A 24,775-nucleotide genomic window follows, 5' to 3' on the forward strand; every position below is an offset into this window, starting at 1 on the left:
TACAAATTGTGAAATTATTTGTTCTAGCTCTGTGAAAAATACCACTGGTAGCTTGATAGGGAGTGCATTGAATCTGTAGATTGCTTTGGGTAGTATACTCATTTTCACTATATTGATTCTTCCAATCCACGAGCATGGTATATTTCTCCATCTATTAGTGTCCTCTTTGATTTCTTTCATCAGTGTTTTATAGTTTTCTATATATAGGTCTTTAGTTTCTTTAGATAGATATATTCCTAAGTATTTTATTCTTTTTGTTGCAATGGTGAATGGGATTGTTTCCTTAATTTCTTTTTCTACTTTCTCATTATTTGTGTATAGGAATGCAAGGGATTTCTGTGTGTTGATTTTATATCCTGAAACTTTACTATATTCATTGATTAGCTCTAGTAATTTTCTGGTGGAGTCTTTAGGGTTTTCTATGTAGAGGATCATGTTATCTGCAAACACTGAGAGTTTTACTTCTTTTCCTATTTGGATTCCTTTTATTTCTTTTTCTGCTCTGATTGCTGTGGGCAAAACTTCCAGAACTATGTTGAATAGTAGCAGTGAAAGTGGGCACCCTTGTCTTGTTCCTGGCTTTAGGGGAAATGCTTTCAGTTTTTCACCATTGAGGATAATGTTTGCTTTGGGTTTGTCATATATAGCTTTTATTATGTTGAGGTATGTTCCTTCTATTCCTGCTTTCTGGAGAGTTTTAATCATAAATGGATGTTGAATTTTGTCAAAGGCCTTCTCTGCATCTATTGAGATAATCATATGGCTTTTATTTTTCAATTTGTTAATGTGGTGAATTACATTGATTTGCGGATATTGAAGAATCCTTGCATCCCTGGGATAAAGCCCACTTGGTCATGGTGTATGATCTTTTTAATGTGTTGTTGGATTCTGATTGCTAGAATTTTGTTGAGGATTTTTGCATCTATGTTCATCAGTGATATTGGCCTGTAGTTTTCTTTTTTTGTGGCATCTTTCTCAGGTTTTGGTATTAGGGCGATGGTGGCCTCATAGAATGAGTTTGGAAGTTTACCTTCTGCAATTTTCTGGAAGAGTTTGAGTAGGATAGGTGTTAGCTCTTCTCCAAATTTTTGGTAGAATTCAGCTGTGAAGCCGTCTGGACCTGGGCTTTTGTTTGCTAGAAGATTTCTGATTATAGTTTCAATTTCCGTGCTTGTGATGGGTCTGTTAAGATTTTCTATTTCTTCCTGGTTCAGTTTTGGAAAGTTGAACCAGAAACTATAAAACTCCTAGAGGAGAACATAGGCAAAACACTCTCCGACATAAATCACAGCAGGATCCTCTATGATCCACCTCCTAGAATACTGGAAATAAAAGCAAAACCAAACAAATGGGATCTAATTAAAATTAAAAGCTTCTGCACAACAAAGGAAACTATAAACAAGGTGAAAAGACAGCCTTCGGAATGGGAGAAAATAATAGTAAATGAAGCAACTGACAAACAAGTAATCTCAAAAATATACAAGCAACTTATGCAGCTCAATTCCAGAAAAATAAACAACCCAATCAAAAAATGGGCCAAAGAACTAAATAGACATTTCTCCAAAGAAGACATACGGATGGCTAACAAACACATGAAAAGATGCTCAACATCACTCATTATCAGAGAAATGCAAATCAAAACCACAATGAGGTACCATTTCACACCAGTCAGAATGTCAGTGATCCAAAAGTCTACAAGCAATAAACGCTGGAGAGGGTGTGGAGAAAAGGGAACCCTCTTACACTGTTGGTGGGAATGCAAACTAGTACAGCCACCATGGAGAACAGTGTGGAGATTCCCTAAAAAATTGCAAATAGAACTGCCTTATGACTCAGCAATCCCACTGCTGGGCATACACACCGAGGAAACCAGAATTGAAAGAGACATGTGTACCCCAATGTTCATCACAGCACTGTTTATAATAGCCAGGACATGGAAACAACCTAGATGTCCATCAGCAGATGAATGGATAAGAAAGCTGTGGTACATATACACAATGGAATATTACTCAGCCATTAAAAAAATACATTTGAATCAGTTCTAATGAGGTGGATGAAACTGGAGCCTATTATACAGAGTGAAGTAGCCAGAAAGAAAAACACCAATACAGTATCCTAACACATATATATGGAATTTAGAAAGATGGTAATGATAACCCTGTATGCGAGACAGCAAAACAGACACAGATGTTTAGAATAGACTTTTGGACTCTGTGGGAGAGGGAGAGGGTGGGATGATTTGGGGGAATGGCATTGAAACATGTATACTATCATGTAAGAAATGAATTGCCAGTCTATGTTCAATACAGGATACAGGATGCTTGGGGCTGGTGCATGGGGATGATCAGGAGAGATATATGGGGTGGGAGGTGGGAGAGGGGTACATGTTTGGGAACTCGTGTACACCCGTGGCTGATTCATGTCAATGTATGGCAAAACCAATACAGCATTGTAAAACAAAATAAAGTAAAAATAAAAATTAAAAAAAAAAAAACTTACTAACATAGGCTACTGAAGGCTTTCAGGAAGGTTGTAGCAATTTATACTCAGTAACAGCACTTAATATTTATTCACTGCACCCTTGATATTTTGTACCCTATTTTAAAACAATACTTGGTACTATTTATAGTAATAGTAACATGCTTAATTGATATATGAAAAGTAGCTTGTCTCAGTATTTCCTTGATTACTTGTGAAGACGAAGAGGTTTATTTAAGCCAATTACACTTTTCCTGGTCATGTACAGTTACTATTATTTTTTACTGTATCTTGTAAAGTACTCAAATGATCACTTAAAATCATATTTAATCCTCATGATACTGAATCAGGAAGCCCTGCTTCCCCCAGAATAACTGCTTTCCTTCCGTGATGAACGGTGGTCAGAACGAGACTTGGCTCTCGGGCCAGGGCCGTCCGCTGTCCTGTGCCGACCCCTCCGCAACCTCAGACCGGACACCCGACACCTGACGCGTCTGCTCGCCACGCGCCGCCCTCACAGGAGGCGAACACACACCCCGAAGCCTCTGCGCACGGATCCTGGCGCCCGCTGCTCAGTCTGAATGTCACTCCCTGAAGATGGCAAGTACACTGTTCTCCTTTCAGCAACTTCTCAAGTCAATAGCTACCTTTTGCTGCATTGACCTAACAGATTTTTCCTTCATTCTAGGTAAAAAAATATCCCTCAAGAACATCCCAAAGGATAAAGCCAGCAAGGTCCCGTGAACGGCGGCGCTCCCATCGCTACTGGCAGAGTCAGCACATTGGGAAGCCAGGCCACAGAGTGAAAGGGGGGGACTTGGAAATTTTAAACGTTTACTTTTAAAACAAACTGATTTATTAATAATTCTAGATGTTATTTTCAAATAACCCCTAACATAAAGTACAGTGTCTTTTAATTTTCTCCTGGTAAGACAGCTGTCTAGCTTAGGCACCAGACTGTGATCTGCTCTCCAGACTTGCTAGACAGCAGGAGTGTTCTGCCTGGGGCAGCAGGGCGGAGGGAGGAGGTGCAGAAGGTCCTCGGGAGACTGGGCACGCTGCCCTCCTCCGTCCACATGCCAGACTCTGCAGTCTCACTCACGTGGCGGTGGTGAGACCTTGACCATGTAAGTATTCAAGCTCAAATGATGAGAGACATGCTGCTATTTCTGCTTCATAAGCAAACACCCCAGAAACGATTCCAGTGTTTACTTCATGGAATCACTGTGAAACAGGTGCATCACATGAGAATCAGAAGCAGCAGAGAGCTGGAAACTGGTGTAAAACTGAGCCTTGAAAGGATATACAGCTCCTCTCATTACATGTGTATGAGACATAGCCCCTGTTACCACCCAAAGAGGGCTTACAATTGAGGCAATTGAAGAAACTTTAAAATTTTAAATGTGAATAAGCAGAGTACATCATGCAAAATGCCGGACTGGATGAAGCACAAACTAGAATCAAGATTACCAGGAGAAATATCAATAACCTCAGATATGCAAATGACACCACCCTTATGGCAGAAATCAAAGAGGAACTAAAGAGCCTCTTGAAGATGGTGAAAGACGAAAGTGAAAAAGCTAACTTAAAACTAAACATTCAAAAACGAAAATCATGGCATCTGGTCCCATCACGTAATGGCAAATAGATGGGGAAAAAATGGAAACAGTGACAAACACTATTTTCTTGGTCTCCAAAATCACTGCAGATGGTGACTGCAGCCATGAAATTAAAAGATGCTTGCTCTTTGGAAGAAAATCTATGAAAACCTAGACAGCATATTAAAAAGCAGGAACATTACTTCGCCAACACATAGTCAAAGCTATGCTTTTTCCAGTAGCCAAGTACGGATGTGAGAGTTGGACCATAAAGACGGCTGAGCGCCGAAGAATTGATGTTTTGACCTGTACTGTTGGAGAAGACTCTTGAGAGTACTCTGGACTGCAAGGAGGTCAAACCACTCAATCCTAAATGAAATCACATCTGAATACTCATCGGCAGGACTGATGCTGAAGCTCTGATACTTTGGCCACCTGATGTGAAGAGCTGACTCATTGGAAAAGACCCTGATGCTGGGAAAGACTGAAGGTAGGAGAAGAAGGGGATGACAGAGGATGAGATGGTTCGATGCCATCACCAAGTCAATGGACATGAGTTTGAGCAAACTGTGGGAGATGGTGAAGGACAGGGAAGCCTGGCATGCTGCAGTCCATGGGGTCACAAAGAGTTGGACATGTCTGAGTGATTGAACAATAAATATAAGTGAACACCAGATCATCACACTCAGATTATGAACAGGCCCAAAGTTTTTCACTGTGTGGATAACAACAAACTGTGGAAAATTCTTAAAGAGATGGGAATACCAGACCAGCTGACCTGCCTCCTGAGAAATCTGTATGCAGGTCAAGAAGCAATAGTTAGAACTGGACATGGAACAACAGACTGGTTCCAAATAGGGAAAGGAGTACATCAAGGCTGTATATTGTCACCCTGCTTATTTAACTTATATGCAGAGTACATCATGTGAAATGCCAGGCTGCACGAAGCACAAGCTGGAATTAAGATTGCTGGCTGTAATATCAATAACCTCAGATATGCAGAGGACACCACCCTTATGGCAGAAAGTGAAGAGGAGCTAAAGAGCCTCTTGATGAAAGTGAAAGAGGAGAGTGAAAAAGCTGGCTTAAAGCTCAACATTCAGAAAACAAAGATCATGGCATCTGGTCCCATCACTTCATGGCAAATAGATGGGGAAACAGTGGAAACAGTGACAGACTTTATTTTGGGGGGCTCCAAAATCACTGCAGATGGTGACTGCAGCCATGAAATTAAAAGATGCTTGCTCCTTGGAAGAAAAGTTATGACCAACCTAGACAGAATATTAAAAAGCAGAGATATTACTTTGCCAACAAAGATCCATCTAGTCAAAGCTATGTTTTCTCCAGTAGTCATGTATGGATGTGAGAGTTGGACTATAAAGAAAGCTGAACGCCTAAGAATTGATGCCTTTGAACTGTGGTGTTAGAGAAGACTGTTGAGAGTCCCTTGGACTGCAAGGAGATCCAACCAGTCCATTCTAAAGGAAATCAGTCCTGAATATTCACTGGAGGGACTGATGATGAAACTCTGATACTTTGGTCACCTGTTGTGAAGAACTGACTCACTGGAAAAGACCCTGATGCTGGAAAAGATTGAGGGCCGGAGGAGATGGGGACGACAAAAGATGAGATGGTTGGATGGCATCACCGACTCAGTGGACATGGATTTGAGTATGCTCTGGGAGTTGGTGATGGACAGGGAGGCCTGGTGTGCTGCGGTTCATGGGGTCGCAAAGAGTGGGACACAACTGACCGACTGAACTGAAAATTTTCCAAGTTTCCATCTGCGCAGGTTTTTTCTTTTGTATTAGATTAACTGATTGTTACGTTCTGAGGTATTGCTAGAGCCCAGCACCCGAGCTCTGGTGCACACGCCCAGGAAACGCCCACTGGAAGCTCCCCAACTCTTGAGTTCTGTGAGGGCCAAGCTGGACATGTGTGTCGATCAGTGTTTGTAAATTTGAACTGTTTGTGAATAATATTTAATTTAAAATTTTAAGGGCACAAACTTCACTTTCCTTGCAAAGGAAAACCTTGGGGAAAAGATCAAAGTAAAAAGAACAGAATTGAGATCAGAAATCCATTTTAAGCCAAAATGACAATGTCTTCATAAGTTAATATTAATCTTTTAATTATAAATCTCAAAGGTTTAAGTAGTTTCTGTGACCTTAGCTTTGGATAATTACACCATATGGAGCTTTTCTTAAATTTGAAAAAGATGCTGAGTTGTTGCTCCAGGCCTTTTGGTGATTTCCGCCTGGCAGAATTCCATTATAGTCCTTCAGATGCCATTAAAATTATAGATCAGGAGCCCAAGCCTGTAAGTACCATGTCAATTTCACAAGAGCTTTTTAAATTCAGTACAGTGTGAAAAATGTGTGATGCGTTCATATATTTTAAGATATCCAATTGTGAAGCTTAAAGCCACTACTTATACTGGAGATTTCACAAAGGAACTGACAGAATACGCTAAATACAAATAAAAGTTTTGTGTTTCATAAAATCAAAGGACAAAATTAAACGGCAAATACCAAAAATACTTGCCACAAAGAATTTTATCATCCTAAATACGAAGTTTATATAAGGTGATGAGAACGATGCCAGGACATCAACAGACGAGACACAAAGGACATGGACACACAATTCTCAGCGAAAGAAGCATGACTAGCAGATCTGCTGTAAATACCCAGTCTCACTCTTAAATACGAAATTAGAAACAATAAATGTTTCTCACCAACACCCTGGCCCCCAAATTAGAGTGTTAATACCAAGGACTGGCTATACAAAACAGATATTCTGTGGGGAAAAATATAAATTAGTACAATGTTGTCGAAAAGCAATTCGACCCTGTAATTCAACTGGGATCTTAAACTAAGGAGGAAAATGGAAATGCTGACAAAATTTTTAGTATGAAGATGTTAATTTTTGCATCAATTTAGATAACTTTTAAAGCAAAATGTTTAAAAAAAATAGAAGAATTTCGGCCTGGGTGTGGCACTGAGCAGCCCGCCCGCCCTGATGCTCTACCGAGGGGAGAGGGCAGTGGGGTGAGAGGCCGGGGAGCCTTCCTGGGGCAGAGACCTGCGGGCAGGAGCGAGGGAGGCGGCCTCCAGGACCGGCCGCTGTCCGCGCGGCTGGACGGAAGTCGGCTCACAGCTGCATCCCAGCCGCAAGCATCAGGGTCCACAGTCCCGCCAGGCGGCTCCTCCTCCGCTCGTGCCTGTCCAGACGTTTTCAGCCTAAACCCCAGCTCCTGCGCTCTGTGGACCGCTCCTTCCTGCGGCGCCCTGTCCCCGAGCGCCCCCGCCTTGCCCACGGTCCCGTGCGCCGCCCTCCGACCACAGCGCCGTTCACAGCCATGCTCAGTTCCAAATCCTGGACCTTCCTCCCCTCTCGGCCTTCCGGATTTTCTGTCCCATCCTTGACAAGCGTCCTTTCCAAACCGCCTCTGCCGCTATTTTCAGGAAAATACACTTTTCTCCGCTTCCTCTGCACAACCCTTCTCTCTCCTCCCCGACTTAACGAGTCCTGCACGGCTGGTGGTTTGGGGGTCCGCTCCTCAGCCCCCGCGCTGCGGCCTCCGCTCCGTCCGGCCCTCCTGAGGGTTGTCTACAAATGCTCCTCCAACCCACATCGCTACTGGGCCCGAACGGAGCTCATCCTCTCTCTCCCAGACCAGAGGCCCCGATAGGGCCGCTCCTGAATGCCGAGGGCAGGACTCGCACGGAACGGCTGCCCGCTGGGCCGACTCTGAGTCGCGCCTCCTCCGGTCGGGTCGCCACCTTCAGGCACCTCGAGGCGCCCTGGGGGCCCCTCCTGGACTGACCCCCCCCACCCCCCGCTGCGCTGGTCCTGCCAACGCTGACGGAAGAGCCTCCTAACAGCCCCCTGGGTCCTGACACTTCACGGCGAAGGGGCCCTGAGCGACCCCGGGGTTTAAGCTCGGAGCTAAGACCAGTGCCCTGCGGGCTCTTTGGGCCTGCTGGTCAGGCCCTGCCCGAACCACGCCGCCCCGTTGGCTGCCCAGCCACATACACGGCCCTCACGGCCCCGCATCCAAGTGAAGCTCACCTATCCCAGGTGTACCCTGGACGTCCAGGTGAAGCTCACCTGTCCCAGGTGTGACCCGGACGCCCTTACTCGAGCGCACCTCCCCCGCTCACCACGCCCTGCTCACAGCCCCTGCGTGTCCCGCAGCCGTCCTTGCCCACGGGCTTCTCAGGGACAGGGGCCTCTCCATCTCCCCTTTCTGCATGGCTCCCAAGTGCTGGGATAATGCCTCAGACACAGAAGATATTCCAGAAATACTGGCCAGATAAGTTACTTGCGGTATTTATTATCTATATTATCTATAACCTGTAAATTAGTTAGCAACACATATAAACCTATACTTGAAAACTTGCTGCTCTTATTGAAAAGAACCCTTTAAAACGTGGACACCTGATTCAAGAGAACCGAGGCCTCCGCTGCCTGTTTTAAGTCTGGCTTCACTATCTGGACCGAAGCCTGTGTCCTTGGGGACACTCTGCCGGGTGGGCAGCGATGAGCGGCGGGGGCGGGAGCTGTCCGGGGGCGGGAGCTGTCCGGGGGCTGGGGATGGCGGCTCTGTCCGCATCGGCCCTCACTGTGGCCAGAGGCTGAGGTGGCCCCGCAGCAGCCGCCCCGGCGCGGACACTGCGCCCTCTGCCTCAAAGCTCTGACTGTGCTGCTCCGACGGGATGGCCACCCGCGACCCCACTGGGTGCACGAAGGCCCCGCAGCCAGCTGTGTCCCCGAGGCTCGGACGCTCCCCTGCCTCTCAGCAGAGGGGACTGAGGCCGTGTGCCCTGCAGCCGCCCCCTCTGCCCCCCGCCGCCCCGGCACATCTGAGCCGGGAGCAAACCCTGAGCCCCGCTGCAGACAGCTGGGCCTCAAGGGGCCGGGCCGGTCACCGCCCTCCTTGCCCCTGGCCGCCCCAGCACGGTCACCCCGCGCCCGAGTGCCCGCAGTGGTTGAACTAGTCTCCCTGCGTCCAGCTCTGCCCTCCGCGGGCGTGGACCCCCGGCTTCCGCTGCTCACAGGGGACAAAGCCCAGCCCTTTCAAGGGCCTCCACGCGACGCCAGAGCCCACAGACTGCTGCCCCGTGTGACGCTCGGCGCGTCTTTAGTCACTTGGCAGGGGGTCTTGCATCTGTCCGCCTCCGGGAGACACGGGTGAGTTAGGGAAGCCTGAGACGTGCAGACGGCGCCCCTGAAAGGGTTACAAACTGGGGGCCGGCTCCAGGCCACCGCCCCGAGGGGTGAGCCGGGAAGGCCAGGCGGCGGCCTGGGCCTTGTGCGCGCCGGCCCGCTTCCCCCCGCCCGGCCGCCTACCTTCTCCAGCGTCAGCTCCGTCTCGGCGGCGTGGGTCTTCTTCAGCTCGAGCCGCATCTTCTCCGACTCGGCCTTCAGCTTGCTCACCGCGGCCTCGTGGTCCCGCGCGGCCCTCTGCTTCTCCTCCTCGCGGAGGAGCCCCAGCTCCACCAGCTGCTGCTTCCGCTGCGAGTTCACGCTGACCAGCTCCTCTCTCAGCCTGTGCACCTGCGCCTCCATGTCCGCAATCACCTTGTTAGGGAAACGGGCAGAGGATGTGACGGGAGTGCGTGGAAGGACACGAGCTGCGAGGCCAAGACGGACGCGCCCGCCGCCCCCTCCTCGCCCTCCTGCTCCGGCCCTGCCCGCCCCTCTGGCTCAGACACCGCTGCCACTGGAAATGTTTCACCCCAGACAAGGCGTTTAGTTTTGCTTCCAACACCTTTGCAAACGGAATATTTCTTGGTTCTTCTGCACCTCGCTTCTTCAAGTATTTGGCGTCATGTTTGAGATTCCTCAGCACTTGCTACTCAGGTTTGTTTTCAGTTCATTGATTTCTGCTCTTATCTTTGTTATGTCCTGCATTCTACATTCGCGGAGTCTCTTTATTCTTCTAACTTCTTACCTGGGATATTTCACTCGTTTATTTTTACCCTTCCTTCTTTCTCGATTTATAAACTTAGGACTGCGGATACCACTCTGTGGCTGCATGGATCTAATCTCTCAGATAGGCGGTATTTTCATTATCATTCAATTCAAAGCATTTTTAACTTTCATTTTTATTTTTTCTTTGACTTATGACCTGTTTAGAAGTATGTCTCTTAATTCCCAAACACATGGGCATACTAACTTCCCAGGGATGTCACAACAAAGTACAAAAAACTGGGTGGCTTTAGACGTGTTTACCCTCTCAAAGTTCTAGGGGCTACAGAATCATCAGGCTGGACTTATTAATGTAACATCTGTGTTCCATTCTCTCTCCACTCATTATGAACTCACACGGATGTAAATTAGATCTTCCTATTCTTTCATTTCATGAATTTCTCATATTTTCCATCTCTTTTCCTCTCACCTACATTCTAGGCATTTTCTGCATGTAATTAGATCTCAAATCCATACAGATTCTGAATTTTCAGTTGTTTTGTTTTTATTTTGGGGAGTTTGCTAAGTCACTTCAGTCGTGTCCGACTCTGTGGGACCCCACAGACAGCAGCCCACCAGGCTCCCCCATCCCTGGGATTCTCCAGGCAAAAACACTAGAGTGGGTTGCCATTTCCCTCTCCAATGCATGGAAGTGAAAAGTGAAAGGGAAGTCGCTCAGTCGTGTCCGACCCTCAGTGACCCCATGGACTGCAGCCCACCAGGCTCCTCCGTCCACGGGATTTTCCAGGCAGGAGCACTGGATTGGGGTGCCACTGCCTTCTTCGGGAGTTTATTCTTATACAAATACGTCTGGTGATTTTTAAATGCCTTTAACCGCTTTAGAAAATATTTTCAAGCCCTTTAAAGTCTTTCCCTTTACAGCACACACTAACCATGGCTCTTCTATCTGTGGCTGGTAACTCCAGCATCTCAGCTGTTTGCAGCTCTCATCCTGTTGCTCAGAATTTTTAAGACCCTGGGTTCATCGCACTTTGTTTTTCGTCACCCTATGTTGCTACTCTTTCCAAATGCAGGCTCGTTTTTGATGGGATTGGAAGTGGTCCTCCAGCCCCCATCTGACCCTGACAGACCCTGGAGATGTCAGCGTGTCTGGATGACTTTAGAGCAAGTTTTCAGCCTCGTATCCCAGGGCACACTGACCTGAGAGTTCGGGCATCAGCTTATAGGCGAGGATTTTCAGGGGCACCTCACTCAGCACTAAGGTGGTTTCTAGTTTACTGGTTTCTTTCTTTCTTTCTTTTTTTATTTAATTGAAGTTGGGCTTCCCTGGTGGCTCAGAGGTTAAAGCGTCTGCCCGCAGTGCGGGAGACCTGGGTTCGATCCCTGGGTCGGGAAGTTCCCTTGGAGAAGGAAATGGCAACCCACTCCAGTATTCTTGCCTGGAGAATCCCAAGAATGGAGGAGCCTGGTGGGCTACAGTTCACGGGGTCGCAAAGAGTCGGACACGACTGAGAGACTTCACTTTCACTTTCACAGTTGCTTTGAGGGCTTCGCCGATGACTCAGTGGGTAAAGAACTGCCTGCAGTGCAGGACACACAGGAGACCTGAGCTCGATCCCTGGGTCGGGGAGGTCCCCTGGAGAAGGAGATGGCAACTCGCTCCAGTATTCTTGCCTGGAGAATCCCATGGACAGAGGAGCCCAGTGGGCTACAGTCCAAAGGGCCACAAAGTTGCTTTATAACGTTGTATCAGTTTCTGCTGTGCAGCAAAGTGAATATGTACACACACACACACACACACACACACAGTTGTTGTTTAGTTGCTAAGTCGTGTCCAGTTCTTTGCAACTCCATGGACTATAGCCTGTAAGGCTCCTTTGTCCATGGATTTCCCAGGCAAGAATGCTGGAGGGGGTTGCCATTTCCTCCTCCAGGGGATCTTCCCCACCCAGGGGTCGCACCTGCACCTCCTGCATTAGCAGGTGGATTCTTGGCCCTATATATACAGCCCCTCTTCTTCAGATTTCTCTCCCAGTTAGGGCCCCGTGAGCACCGAGTAGGGTCCCCAGTGCTGCGCAGGAGTTTCTCATCAGTCACCTGTGTAACACACAGCGGTGTGCACGTGTCGAGGCCCGTCTCCCGGCTCACCCCTCCCTGCCTCCTCCCTGCTTGGTGACAGTTCTCTGGTTTCTAACTCGTCTGTGCCTGGTGGCCCTTCAGTGTCCCAGCTCGAAGCCCACTGGCAGCCTAGATCATCACCTTAAGCAAACCCTGGACTTTGCTTTATTCCTGTGCCCAATAAAAGCCCCTAAATTGAAGTTCAACTTCACTAGCTTTTAGAAAAGGTCCTCAAGGCGAGAGCTGTCTTCAGCACTCTGCTCACACTGCTGGGTTTCTGTTTTCATTTAAATGTTGACGTCTGCTCATCCTAACTAACCCAACCGCTTGTGAATACACACACACAAAAATGTTCTTTAAAAAACTGTATCTGGCGTTTCGAGTTCTTTTCATAGGGAAAGCAGAGCGAGGACCCTGGTTTGCCCAGCTACCAGATGATCAGCTGGTTCAGGCTGAGAGGACTTGGTGCCGCTGTTACTGTCTGTGCATTAGCTGAGAATGCAGCATTTTCTGAAACACAGTGGTAACTGTTTAAGGCAGTGCATACTCCAATAGGCACCATTATAACCCAGCTATTCCCTGACTGGGACACACCTTCCAGGGCTGGGCGTCATCATTCTGTATATTTCTATCGGTTGACTAGGTACATAATGGTAACTTAGAGGAAGGTGTTTTAAATTGCTGACCACACTGATAATGCACTGGCTTCAATCCACTGGTGATTTTTCAAATAGAAAAACTATGCTGAAAAGTGTATCAACTAATTATGGAAGAAATAAACATCAAGTGGAAGAGCTCAATGCCAAAGGCGTCCCTGAGGCATTTACCACTTCAGCCATTAGCGTGTGCTGGTAACTAGAGTGAAGAAACTGACAGGATCAATCTGGAATAGATGTGTTCATTTCTCTTTGATATTATAAACAGTAAGCTATAAAACTCACCTATGCGACTGACATAAAGAGCAGAATTATTTTAAAAATTCAAAAATTACTAAAGGCTGTGCGTCTGAGAGACAAACCATAAGGACAACTTTTAGTTAACCTGATTCTTAAATAACAGTTCAAAACATACAGACCAGAAAAATGGAAGCAACCCCAATGTCCCCTGATACATAAATGGATCAGCGAACTGCGGTTTATACACACGATGGGACATTACTCAGCCTTAGAGAGGAAGGAAAGCCTGCAATATGCTGCAACAGGCACGAGCCCTAAGGACACGACTCTCCTTACGTGAGGTGCTTAGAAGGGGCAGAACCACACAGGCGGAGAGTACATGGGGATGGTCGGGGCCCGTGGGTGAAGGAAGGAGAGCTGTTGTTTTAATGGAGACAGTTTCAGCTTTACAAGATGAAAAGAGTTATGTGAGAGATGGTGATGATGGTTGCATGAAGGCGAATGTATTTGATATCACTGGCCTGCACACCTAAAAATGGTTAAGACGGCAAATTTCATACTGTGTATTTTACCATGATAAAAAATTAATTACAAAAACCCTCCAACAGCACAGACCAGTTTCCTCAGAAAGATAATGGCTCTTGAAACCACACTGAATCTGAAAAGGTCTGGCAAAAGAAGTGGCAGGCTTATCATCATCTTATAAATGATTACGGATTGTCAGGACTTTCATCCCAAGCAAGCATTTTAAATGCTCTTTGTGAAAGAGAAATACATTAATATTTAAATTGAGGACATGTCCATAGTTAAGAAGCAATCGTTTTGATTATTTTCAAAGTTTAAGAATTATTCTACAAGCACTTTTGGAATAACAACACATTAACAACTTATTGACACATGAACTCACTTTCGCACATTTCATAGTTTATGGGCGATCACCGCCACAGGCGGAGGTGCTAATCCGTAACCGTACTTGAGTCAGTGCTGATTAAGACTGCGACAAGGGACTTCCAGAAAAGCATTCTCCCTAAAAGACTTTAGACTACAGTACACAAGCTACGCATATGTGTACAGGCACAGACACACACACCACACACATCACACACATACACACACACACACACACACCACACACACCACACACACCACACACACATACCACACATAACACACACATACCACACACAACGCACACACACCACACACCACACACACACCACACACACCACGCACACCACACACACATACCACACATAACACACACATAACACACCACACACACACACACACACACCACACATACACACCACACACACCACACACACATAACACACATAACACACACATACCACACACAACACACACATAACACACACACATCCACACACACACACCACACACACCACACATACATAACACACATAACACACACATACCACACACAATGCACACACACCACACACCACACACACATACATAACACACACACCACACACACACACCACACACACACCACACACACACACCACACACACCACACATACATACCACACATAACACACACATACCACACACAACACACACATAGCACACACCACACACACACCACACACACCACACATACATAACACACACAACACACACACACCACACATACATAACACACACAACACACACACACCACACATACATAACACACACAACGCACACATAACACACACCACACACACACACCACACACACACACACCACACATACATAACACACATAACACACATATACCACACACACACCACAACATACCACACACACACAACACACACATAACACACAACACACACATAACACACAACACACACATACACCCACACCACACACACCACACATACATACCACACATAACACACACATACCACACACAACACACACATAACACACACCACACACACCACACACACATACATAACACACACACCACACACACATAACACACATAACACACACATACCACACACAACACACACATAACACACACCACACACACCACACACACACCACACACACACACCACACATACATAACACACACAACACACACATAACACACACCACACACACACCACACACACATCCACACACACCACACACACCACACACACCACACATACATAACACACACAACACACACATAACACACACCACACACACATACCACACATACATACCACACACAACGCACACATACCACACACAACGCACACACACCACACACACACACCACACACACCACAGATACATACCACACATAACACACACATACCACACACAACACACACACCACACACACCACACACACACACACATAACACACACACCACACACACATAACACACATAACACACACATACCACACACAACACACACACACCACACACCACACACACACATACATAACACACACACCACACACACACACCACACACACATCCACACACACCACACACACCACACACACCACACACACACACACACACCACACACAATGCACACACACCACACACACACATACATACACACACACCACACACACCACACACACACACCACACACACATCCACACACACCACACATACATAACACACATAACACACACAATGCACACATAGCACACAACACACACATAACACACAACACACACAACACACATACATAACACACATAACACACACATACCACACACAACGCACACACACCACACACCACACACACACATACATAACACACATAACACACATATACCACACACACACCACACATACCACACACACACAACACACACATAACACACAACACACACATAACACACACCACACACACACATACATAACACACACACCACACACACATAACACACACACACCACACACCACACACACCACACACACATAACACACATACCACACACATACCACACACAACACACACATAACACACACCACACACACACCACACACACCACACACGCACACACACACCACACACACCACACATACACACCACACATAACACACACATACCACACACAACACACACATAACACACACCACACACACACACACCACACATACATAACACACATAACACACACATACCACACACAACACACACACACACCACACACACCACACATACATAACACACATAACACACACATACCACACACAACGCACACACACCACACACCACACACACATACATAACACACATAACACACATATACCACACACACACCACACATACCACACACACAACACACACATAGCACACAACACACACATAACACACACACACACCACACACACCACACATACATACCACACATATACCACACACACACACCACACATACCACACACACACAACACACACACAACACACAACACACATACCATAAGAGCCACAAAAAGGGCCGTAAGAGGTCAGAGAGGGAGCGGTTATTCAAGCTCAGAAGAATTCTGGAAAACTGAATAAAACCTAAGCATCTGAGACGGACCTTAAGAGAAAAGACAGTAGCAGCCGGAGACAGAGGTAGAAACAGGATGTTTCAGGCAGAAATAATGAGCCCCAGGAAGAAGAGGAACAGGGCATGAAAAAGGAAGAGGGGAGACTCGGGAAAGAGGAAGCTGGTGCAGTTATTGAAGGATTTCAAAGCTTACTGTCTCCAGGCTTCTCACAAATCAAGATACCAAAAACAAGCTCCTAATAAAAAAATCACCAAGTCCCCCCACCTCCCCAAACCACTGTTTAGTCAACAGAAACAGATTTCCAAGAGCAAGCATTCAGATGTCAGAAAAAGAATGTAAACACGTATTAACTGTTTAAAGAAGCAGAGGGTAGGGTCACAAAATGAGTAAACCAGAAGAGGTTGAGCAAAAATGACCAGGTTTGACAAAGAACCAAACATAACTGCCAAAACTAAAAACTCTGTGTAAAAGACTGGATGGGTGAGTTACAGCGGCTTAAACATAGTGGAAGTGAGTGGTGCGCCAGGAGGAAATCATGATAAAAGACCCGTGAAGTGAAGCGGAGTGAAGTGAAGTCGTTCAGTCGCGTCCAACTCTTTGCGACCCCATGGACTGTAGCCCACCAGGCTCCTCTGTCCATGGGATTTTCCAGGCAAGAGTACTGGAGTGGGGTGCCATTCCCTTCTCCAGGGATCTTCCCGACCCAGGGATTGAACCCGGGTCTCCCGCACTGTAGGCAGACGCTTTTAACATCTCACAGCACAATACTAGAGCCGAGCAGGGAAAACAGATGACGCTCGGCAAGGGACATCCCAGAAGCAGCAAGCACAGGGAGCCCCAGACTTTGTTTTCTCACACTACCCCCCAGTGAAAGGAGCCAGGGGTCCTTGGACAGACGGCAGGACATCCCTGAGCGAATCCGGGGACAGCCTGCTGCACTGGGAGCAGGAAGCCACGCTGGCAGGGGCAGGCCTGAGGGCTGGGCCAGCGGGAGAGCCCCCCGCGCCGGCGCCGGGCCACCGGAGAAGCCCGTGCGGGGCCCCACTGCGTGCACCCACATGGGTACAAATGGTTCCGCTGATAAATGACAGGAAAGAGATCAACGTTTCTCGCAGAAGAATTCCACAATACTGGAGAAGCACATTCCACAAATACCCAGCAGACACTCCTCAAAACTGTCAAGGTCATCAGAAACAAGGAAAGTCTGAGGAACTATTCCAGCAAAGAGGAGACCAGGGAGGCCTGACGGCTAAAATTAACGTGACATTCGGATGCAGTCTCGGAACAGAGAGACACATTAGGTAGGATCAAGGACACCTGAAGGTGCGGATTTCAGTTAACGATGATGTATGAGTATTGGGCACACCTTTTTGCTTTTTCATACTGTTCATGAGGTTCTCAAGGCAAGAATGCTAAAGTGGTTTGACATTCCCTTCTCCAGTGGACCACATTTTGTCAGAACTCTCCACCATGACCCATCCGTTTTGGGTGGCCCTACATGGCGTGGCTCATAGTTTCCATGAGTTAGACAAGGCTATGATCCATGATATCAGCTTGGTTAGTTTTCTGTGATTATGGTTTTCATACTGTGCCCTCTGATGGATAAGAGGCTTGCAGAAGCTTCCTGATGGGAGGGACTAGCTATGGAGGAAACTGAGTCTCGCTTTGGTGGGCAAGGCCACGCTCACTTTCAGTTCAGTCTCTCACTAGTGTCCAACTCCTTGCAACCCCATGAACCTCAGCACGTCAGGCCTCCCTGTCCATCACCAACTCCCGGAGCTTATTCAAACTCATGTCCATTGAGTCCGTGATGCCACTCAACCATCTCATCCTCTGTCGTCCCCTTTGCCTCCTGCCCTCAATCTTTCCCAGCATCAGGGTCTTTTCAAATGAGTCAGCTCTTCACATCAGGCACCCAAAGTATTGGAGTTTCAGCTTTAATATCAGTCCTTCCAATGAACACCCAGGACTGATTTCCTTTAGGATGGACTGGTTGGATCTCCTTGCAGTCCAAGGGACTCTCAAGAGTCTTCTCCAACACCACAGTTCAAAAGCATCAATTCTTCGGCGCTCAGCTTTCTTCACAGTCCAACTCTCACATCCATACATGACCACTGGAAAAACCGTAGCCTTGACTAGATGGACCTTTTTGGCAAAGTAATGTCTCTGCTTTTTAATATGCTGTCTAGGGTGGTCATAACTTTCCTCCCAAGGAGTAAGCATCTTTTAATTTCATGGCTGCAGTCACCATCTGCAGTGATTTTGGAGCCCCCCAAAATACAGTCAGCCACTGTTTCCCCATCTATTTGCCATGAAGTGATGGAACCAGACAGGAAGCAACAGTTAGAACTGGACATGGAACACCAGACTAGTTCCAAATAGGAAAAGGAGTACATCAAGGCTGTATACTGTCACCCTGCTTATTTAACTTCTATGCAGAGTACATCATGAGAAACACTGGGCTGGAGGAAGCACAAGCTGGAATCAAGATTGCCGGGAGAAATGTCAATAACCTCAGATATGCAGATGACACCACCCTTATGGAAGAAAGTGAAGAGGAACTTAAAAGCCTCTTGAGGAAAGTGAAAGAGGAGAGTGAAAAAGTTGGCTTAAAGCTCAACATTCAGAAAACAAAGATCATGGCATCTGGTCCCATCACTTCATGGGAAATAGATGGGGAAATAGTGGAAACAGTGTCAGACTTTATTTGGGGGGGCTCCAAAATCACTGCAGATGGTGACTGCAGCCATGAAATTAAAAGATGCTTGCTCCTTGGAAAGAAAGTTATGACTAACCTAGACAGCATATTAAAAAGCAGAGACGTTACTTTGCCAACAAAGGTCCGTCTAGTCAAGGGTATGGTTTTTCCTGTGGTCACGTATGGATGTGAGAGTTGGACTGTGAAGAAAGCTGAGTGCCAAAGAATTGATGCTTTTGAACTGTGGTGTTGGAGAAGACTCTTGAGAGTCCCTTGGACTGCAAGGAGATCCAACCAGTCCATTCTGAAGGAGATCAGTCCTGAGTATTCATTGGAAGGACTGATGCTAAAGTTGAAACTCCAATACTTTGGCCATCTCATGTGAAGAGTTGACTCATTGGAAGACTCTGATGCTGGGAGGGATTGGGGGCAGGAGGAGAAGGGGATGACAGAGGATGAGACGGCTGGATGGCATCACTGACTCGATGGACATGAGTTTAAATGAACTCCAGGAGTTGGTGATGGACAGGGAGGCCTGGCGTGCTGCGATTCATGGGGTTGCAGAGTCAGACACGACTGAGTGACTGAACTGAACTGATCTGATGGGACCGGATGCCATGATCTTAGTTTTCTGAATGTTGAGTTTTAAGCCAACTTTTTCACTCTCCTCTTTCACTTTCATCAAGAGGCTCTTTAGTTCTTCACTTTCTGCCATAAGGGTGGTGTCATCTGCATATCTGAGATTATTGATATTTCTCCCAGAAATCTTGATTCTAGCTTGTGCTTCACCCAGCCCAGCGGGTGAAGCAGAAATAGATGTTTTTCTGGAAGTCTCTTGCTTTTTCAATGATCCAGCGGATGTTGGCAATTTGATCTCTGGTTCCTCTGCCTTTTCTAAAACCAGCTTGAACATTTGGAAGTTCACAACTGAAAAAAGATGTCTTTTTCATTATAGGGGACTGGAATGCAAAAGTAGGAAATCAAGAAACACCTGGAGTAACAGGCAAATTTGGCCTTGGAGTACAGAATGAGGCAGGGCAAAGACTAATAGTTTTGCCAAGAAAATGCACTGGTCATAGCAAACACCCTCTTCCAACAACACAAGAGAAGACTCTACACATGGACATCACCAGATGGTCAACACCGAAATCAGATGGATTATATTCTTTGAAGCCAAAGATGGAGAATCTCTATACAGTCAGCAAAAACAAGACCAGGAGCTGACTGTGGCTCAGATCATGAATTTCTTATTGCCAAATTCAGACTTAAATTGAAGAAAGTAGGGAAAACCACTAGACCACTCAGGTATGCCCTAAATCAAATCCCTTATGATTATACAGTGGAAGTGAGAAATAGATTTAAGGGACTAGATCTGATAGATAGAGTGCCTGATGAACTATAGATGGAGGTTCGTGACACTGTACAGGAGACAGGAAGTAAGACCATCCGCAAGAAAAAGAAATGCAAAAAAGCAAAATGGCTGTCTGAGGTGACCTTACAAATAGTGAAAAGAAGAGAAGCGAAAAGCAAAGGAGAAAAGGAAAGATATACCCATTTGAATACAGAGTTCCAAAGAATAGCAAGGAGAGATAAGAAAGCCTTCCTCAACAATCAATGCAAAGAAATAGAGGAAAACTATAGAATTAGAAAGACTAGAGATCTCTTCAAGAAAATTAGAGATACCAAGGGAACATTTCATGCAAAGATGGGCTCGATAAAGGACAGAAATGGTATGGACCTAACAGAAGCAGGAGATATTAAGAAGAGGTGGCAAGAATACACAGAAGAACTGTACACAAAAGATCTTCACGACCCAGATAATCACAATGGTGTGATCACTCACCTAGAGCAAGACATCCTGGACTGTGAAGTCAAGTGGGCCTTAGGAAACATCACTATGAACAAAGCTGGTGGAGGTGATGGAATTCCAGGTGAGCTGTTTCAAATCCTGAAAGATGATGCTGTGAAAGTGCTGCACTCAATATGCCAGCAAATTTGGAAAACTCAGCAGTGGCCACAGGACTGGAAAAGGTCAGTTTTCATTCCAATCCCAAAGAAAGGCAATGCCAAAGAATGTTCAAACTAAGGCTATGCTCAGTAAATCTTTAATCCAGTTTTCTGCTGAGGGATGGGGCTGTGTTCCCTGCCTGTAGCCTGGCCTGAGGCCTGACTGTGGTGGAAGCAACGGCGGCCTCCTCCCAAAGGACGCCTGCTAGTGCGCCTGACTCCCAGGACTCTGCAGGCAGCGTCAGTGACCCTGCAGCAGGCTCCTTGGAAGAAAAGCTACAACAAACCTCCACAGCGTGTTAAAAGCAGAGACATCACTTTGCTGAAGTACAGTCAAGATATGGTTTTTCCAGTAGTCACGTGAGAGTTGTTGGACCATAAAGAAGTCTGAGTGTGGAACAACTGGTGCTTTTGAACTGTGGTGTTGGAGAAGACTCTTGAGAGTCCCTTGAACAGCAAGGAGCTCCAACCAGTCAATCCTAAAGGAAATCAGAACTGAATACTCATTGGAAGGACTGATGCTGAAGCTGAAGCTCCAATACTTTGGCCACCTGATGCGAAGAGCTGAGATGCTGGGAGGGATTGGGGGCAGGAGGAGAAGGGGACGAGAGAGGACGAGATGGTAGGATGGCATCACCGACTCAATGGACGTGAGTTTGAGCAAGCTCCTGGATATGGTGAAGGACAGGGAAGCCTGTGAAACTGCAGTCCACGGTCACAAACAGTTAAACACGACTGAGCAACTGAACAACCACAAATTAATGCTGGTGCAAAACTGAAAGCACCCTTCAATGTAGGACGTTAATAATAGGGGGGATGGGGCGTGACATCACTGAGAGCGCTCTATGTCCCCCTCTCAATTTCTCCATGTCTTTAAATTGGGCTATTTTAAAAATCAGGACAAAAACAGCATAGAAAAAGGTGGGAAATATGAAAAAAAAGTAAGAGGGTATATCAATAATCAAAACACAAATAAATGGACCAGAATTACTAGTTCAAATAATGCAACAGTTTAAATTTTTTAACATCGAAATTCATCCATGTTTTTTATGAGACACACTCAAGTCATGAAGAGACTGAAAGTAACTAGATGAAGAAAGTTATTATCCCCATAAAATAGTAATGAAAGGCCTTTCAAAATAGTGTCACCAAATGACTTTTTTACGTCAGTCACCTGGGGGACACATCTAAGTTTGTAAACATGTGATAAAACAACCTCAAAATATATACAACTGCAGGGGAACTGTGGGAGAAAGTGGTCAAATGTGCCATTCCAGTAAGAGAGTTCATCACACACACACACACACACACACACACACGCAAAATGTGTGTCAGTGCACCGCAGGGAGTCGGTGGCATCAAAGATATTATTTGGCAAGACTGTAACTGCAACTATATTAAGAACCGTAACAAAAAAAAACAGCAAAACCAAGATAATTTCCCACATACTTCAAATATGAAAAATATAAACCTTAAATAACTCAGGTTTCAAAATGAAGTGAGGATAACAATTAAGAGTGCTTACAATTAATCTCTGGAAGGAGACACAACACACTGTTTAGACTGGTATCTTAGATGGGAATGAGGTCGTTAGTCCTGACAGGGGTGCCTGGGAGATATTTCTCTGTATCCGTTTTTATGGCTTTTAAATTCTGATTGGTGTTAACAGTGGCAAAGAATCTGCCTGCCAAGCAGGAGATGTGGGTTTAATCCCTGGATTGGGAAGATCCCCTGGAAAAGGAAATGGCACCCCACTCCAGTATTCTTGCCTGGAAAATTCCATGGACAGGGGAGCCTGGCCGGCTACAGCCCATAGTGCTGCAGAGTCGAACACGACGAAGCCCGCAATACGAATGCACTAATCAAACAAACATGTGACATTTAAATTCTGAAAAATGAGTGATAATGAAAATTTTCCTTTTCAAATCCTGAAGGGTGAAACTAAAGGAAGTAAGTAGCCTTAACATGCTACTTATTTTTAAAAGGCTAATTTTTAGTGAAATAGGCAACCAATTTAAGAAATTAGCAAGATAGAACAATTTCTCATAAGACTAATGAAGGAAACAAGGGAGAAGGCGCAAATAAACAAATGCTGGAGATGAAAACAAAGTGTGGCAATGTTATCCAGAAAAAAGAGATAATGGCATTTAAAGGAGGACACACTACAGACCCATCAGAGATCAAAAAGATGACACCACCAAAATATTATGCCAGTAACTAGATACGCTAGGTAAAATAGATTCCTGGGGTAACAGAAAACAGAGAAACTACCAACTACAATAATCCAATTAAAGAAGCTGAAAGAATAGTTAATCTTCCGACAAAGAAAACACTAAGCTCAGATAATTTTATAGGTGAGTTCTAGAAAAATCACCCAGGAGATGTATCATTCTAATTTTTCACAAACTTTTCTAGGGAATAGAAAATGAGATATATACACTGAAACTATTTCAGAAGTCATAATATTGATACCAAAGGAAGACGGGAATGGGAAGAGAAATAAAAACCATTGGCCGACTCAGTCACGAACCAGATATAAAAATTTTAAATAAATTATTAACAAGCCAAGTCCAGTAATGCATAAAAGTGAAATACGTCATCACCAAGCTGCAGAGGATGCAAGGGCAGTACATTTATAAAATTCTATAAATACCAATAAGATCAGATTTAGATGAAAAGAAAAAATTCTTGAGCTATAAAAATTTACCAAAACTGACTAGAAAAAAACTGGAAAATATGAATCACCCTATCACCGCTAGAAAAATTTAAATAGTAGTCAAAAATCTTTCCAGAAATAAAATATCAAGCCCAGATGGTTTTATTGGCCAGTTCCTTCAAATATTTAAGAAACAAATAACTCACTCTTCTGCTAATTTTTTGAGAGAATAGAAAAAGAAGAATTATTCAGCAACTCAAACTATGAAGCTAGCATAACATGACTTAAAAACATGTCCAGGTCAATCTCTCTCAGCAGTTATTAGCAAATTGAGTCCAATGATACTAGGTCATTAAACTATTAGATGGGACCTAATGCTCATTTAGTAACAGACAATAGCCTGTAATATGATTTATTCTTTTTATGTATTAAAAGAAAAAGCTTTATGACTATCTTTAATACACAGAAAAACATTTGATGAAACTCTACCATATAAACTCTTAGTAAGATAGGAATAGAAGAGACATTCTTAACCAGACAAAAATATTTACCAAAACCCCAGCAAATTTTAATCATTCTTTACAGTGAAGTTTTAAAACAGCTCTCTTAAAACCAAGGAGAAGCAAAGAATGTCTGCTACCATCACTTGTATTCATAAGTGCACGACAAGAAAAAAAATTAAATGAAAAAAAAAACTGTCTTTAACCACAGATATTATAATTGCTGAGGAAAAGGACAATGAACACACAAGTCACTAGGAATAAAGAGAGTTCAGAGAGGCATCTGAGTCAAAGATCAGAGTTTAAAAATCGCTTGTAATTTTTACACATCTGAAAAAATGATCAAACACTATTCACAATTATGTATC

The 24,775-nt window shown here is 45.2% G+C and overlaps 1 protein-coding gene across 15 annotated transcripts in view; it reads right to left on the minus strand.

Moving 5' to 3' along the window:
- The window catches only part of CEP112 (centrosomal protein 112), a 315,819-nt gene that overhangs the window by 97,388 nt on the left and 193,656 nt on the right, over positions 1-24,775 (minus strand). For 14 of the 15 annotated variants that reach the window (XM_018063966.1, XM_018063968.1, XM_018063965.1 and 11 more), the window contains one exon: positions 9,429-9,659. The exons of the other annotated variant lie outside the window; for it this stretch is intronic. In XM_018063966.1, the coding sequence (XP_017919455.1) occupies positions 9,429-9,659 (231 nt within the window). The remainder of the gene's footprint in view (positions 1-9,428; positions 9,660-24,775) is intronic. 15 annotated transcript variants of the gene reach the window in all.

Source organism: Capra hircus, chromosome 19, assembly GCF_001704415.2.
Source record: "Capra hircus breed San Clemente chromosome 19, ASM170441v1, whole genome shotgun sequence".
Classification (NCBI taxonomy): Eukaryota; Metazoa; Chordata; class Mammalia; order Artiodactyla; family Bovidae; genus Capra; species Capra hircus.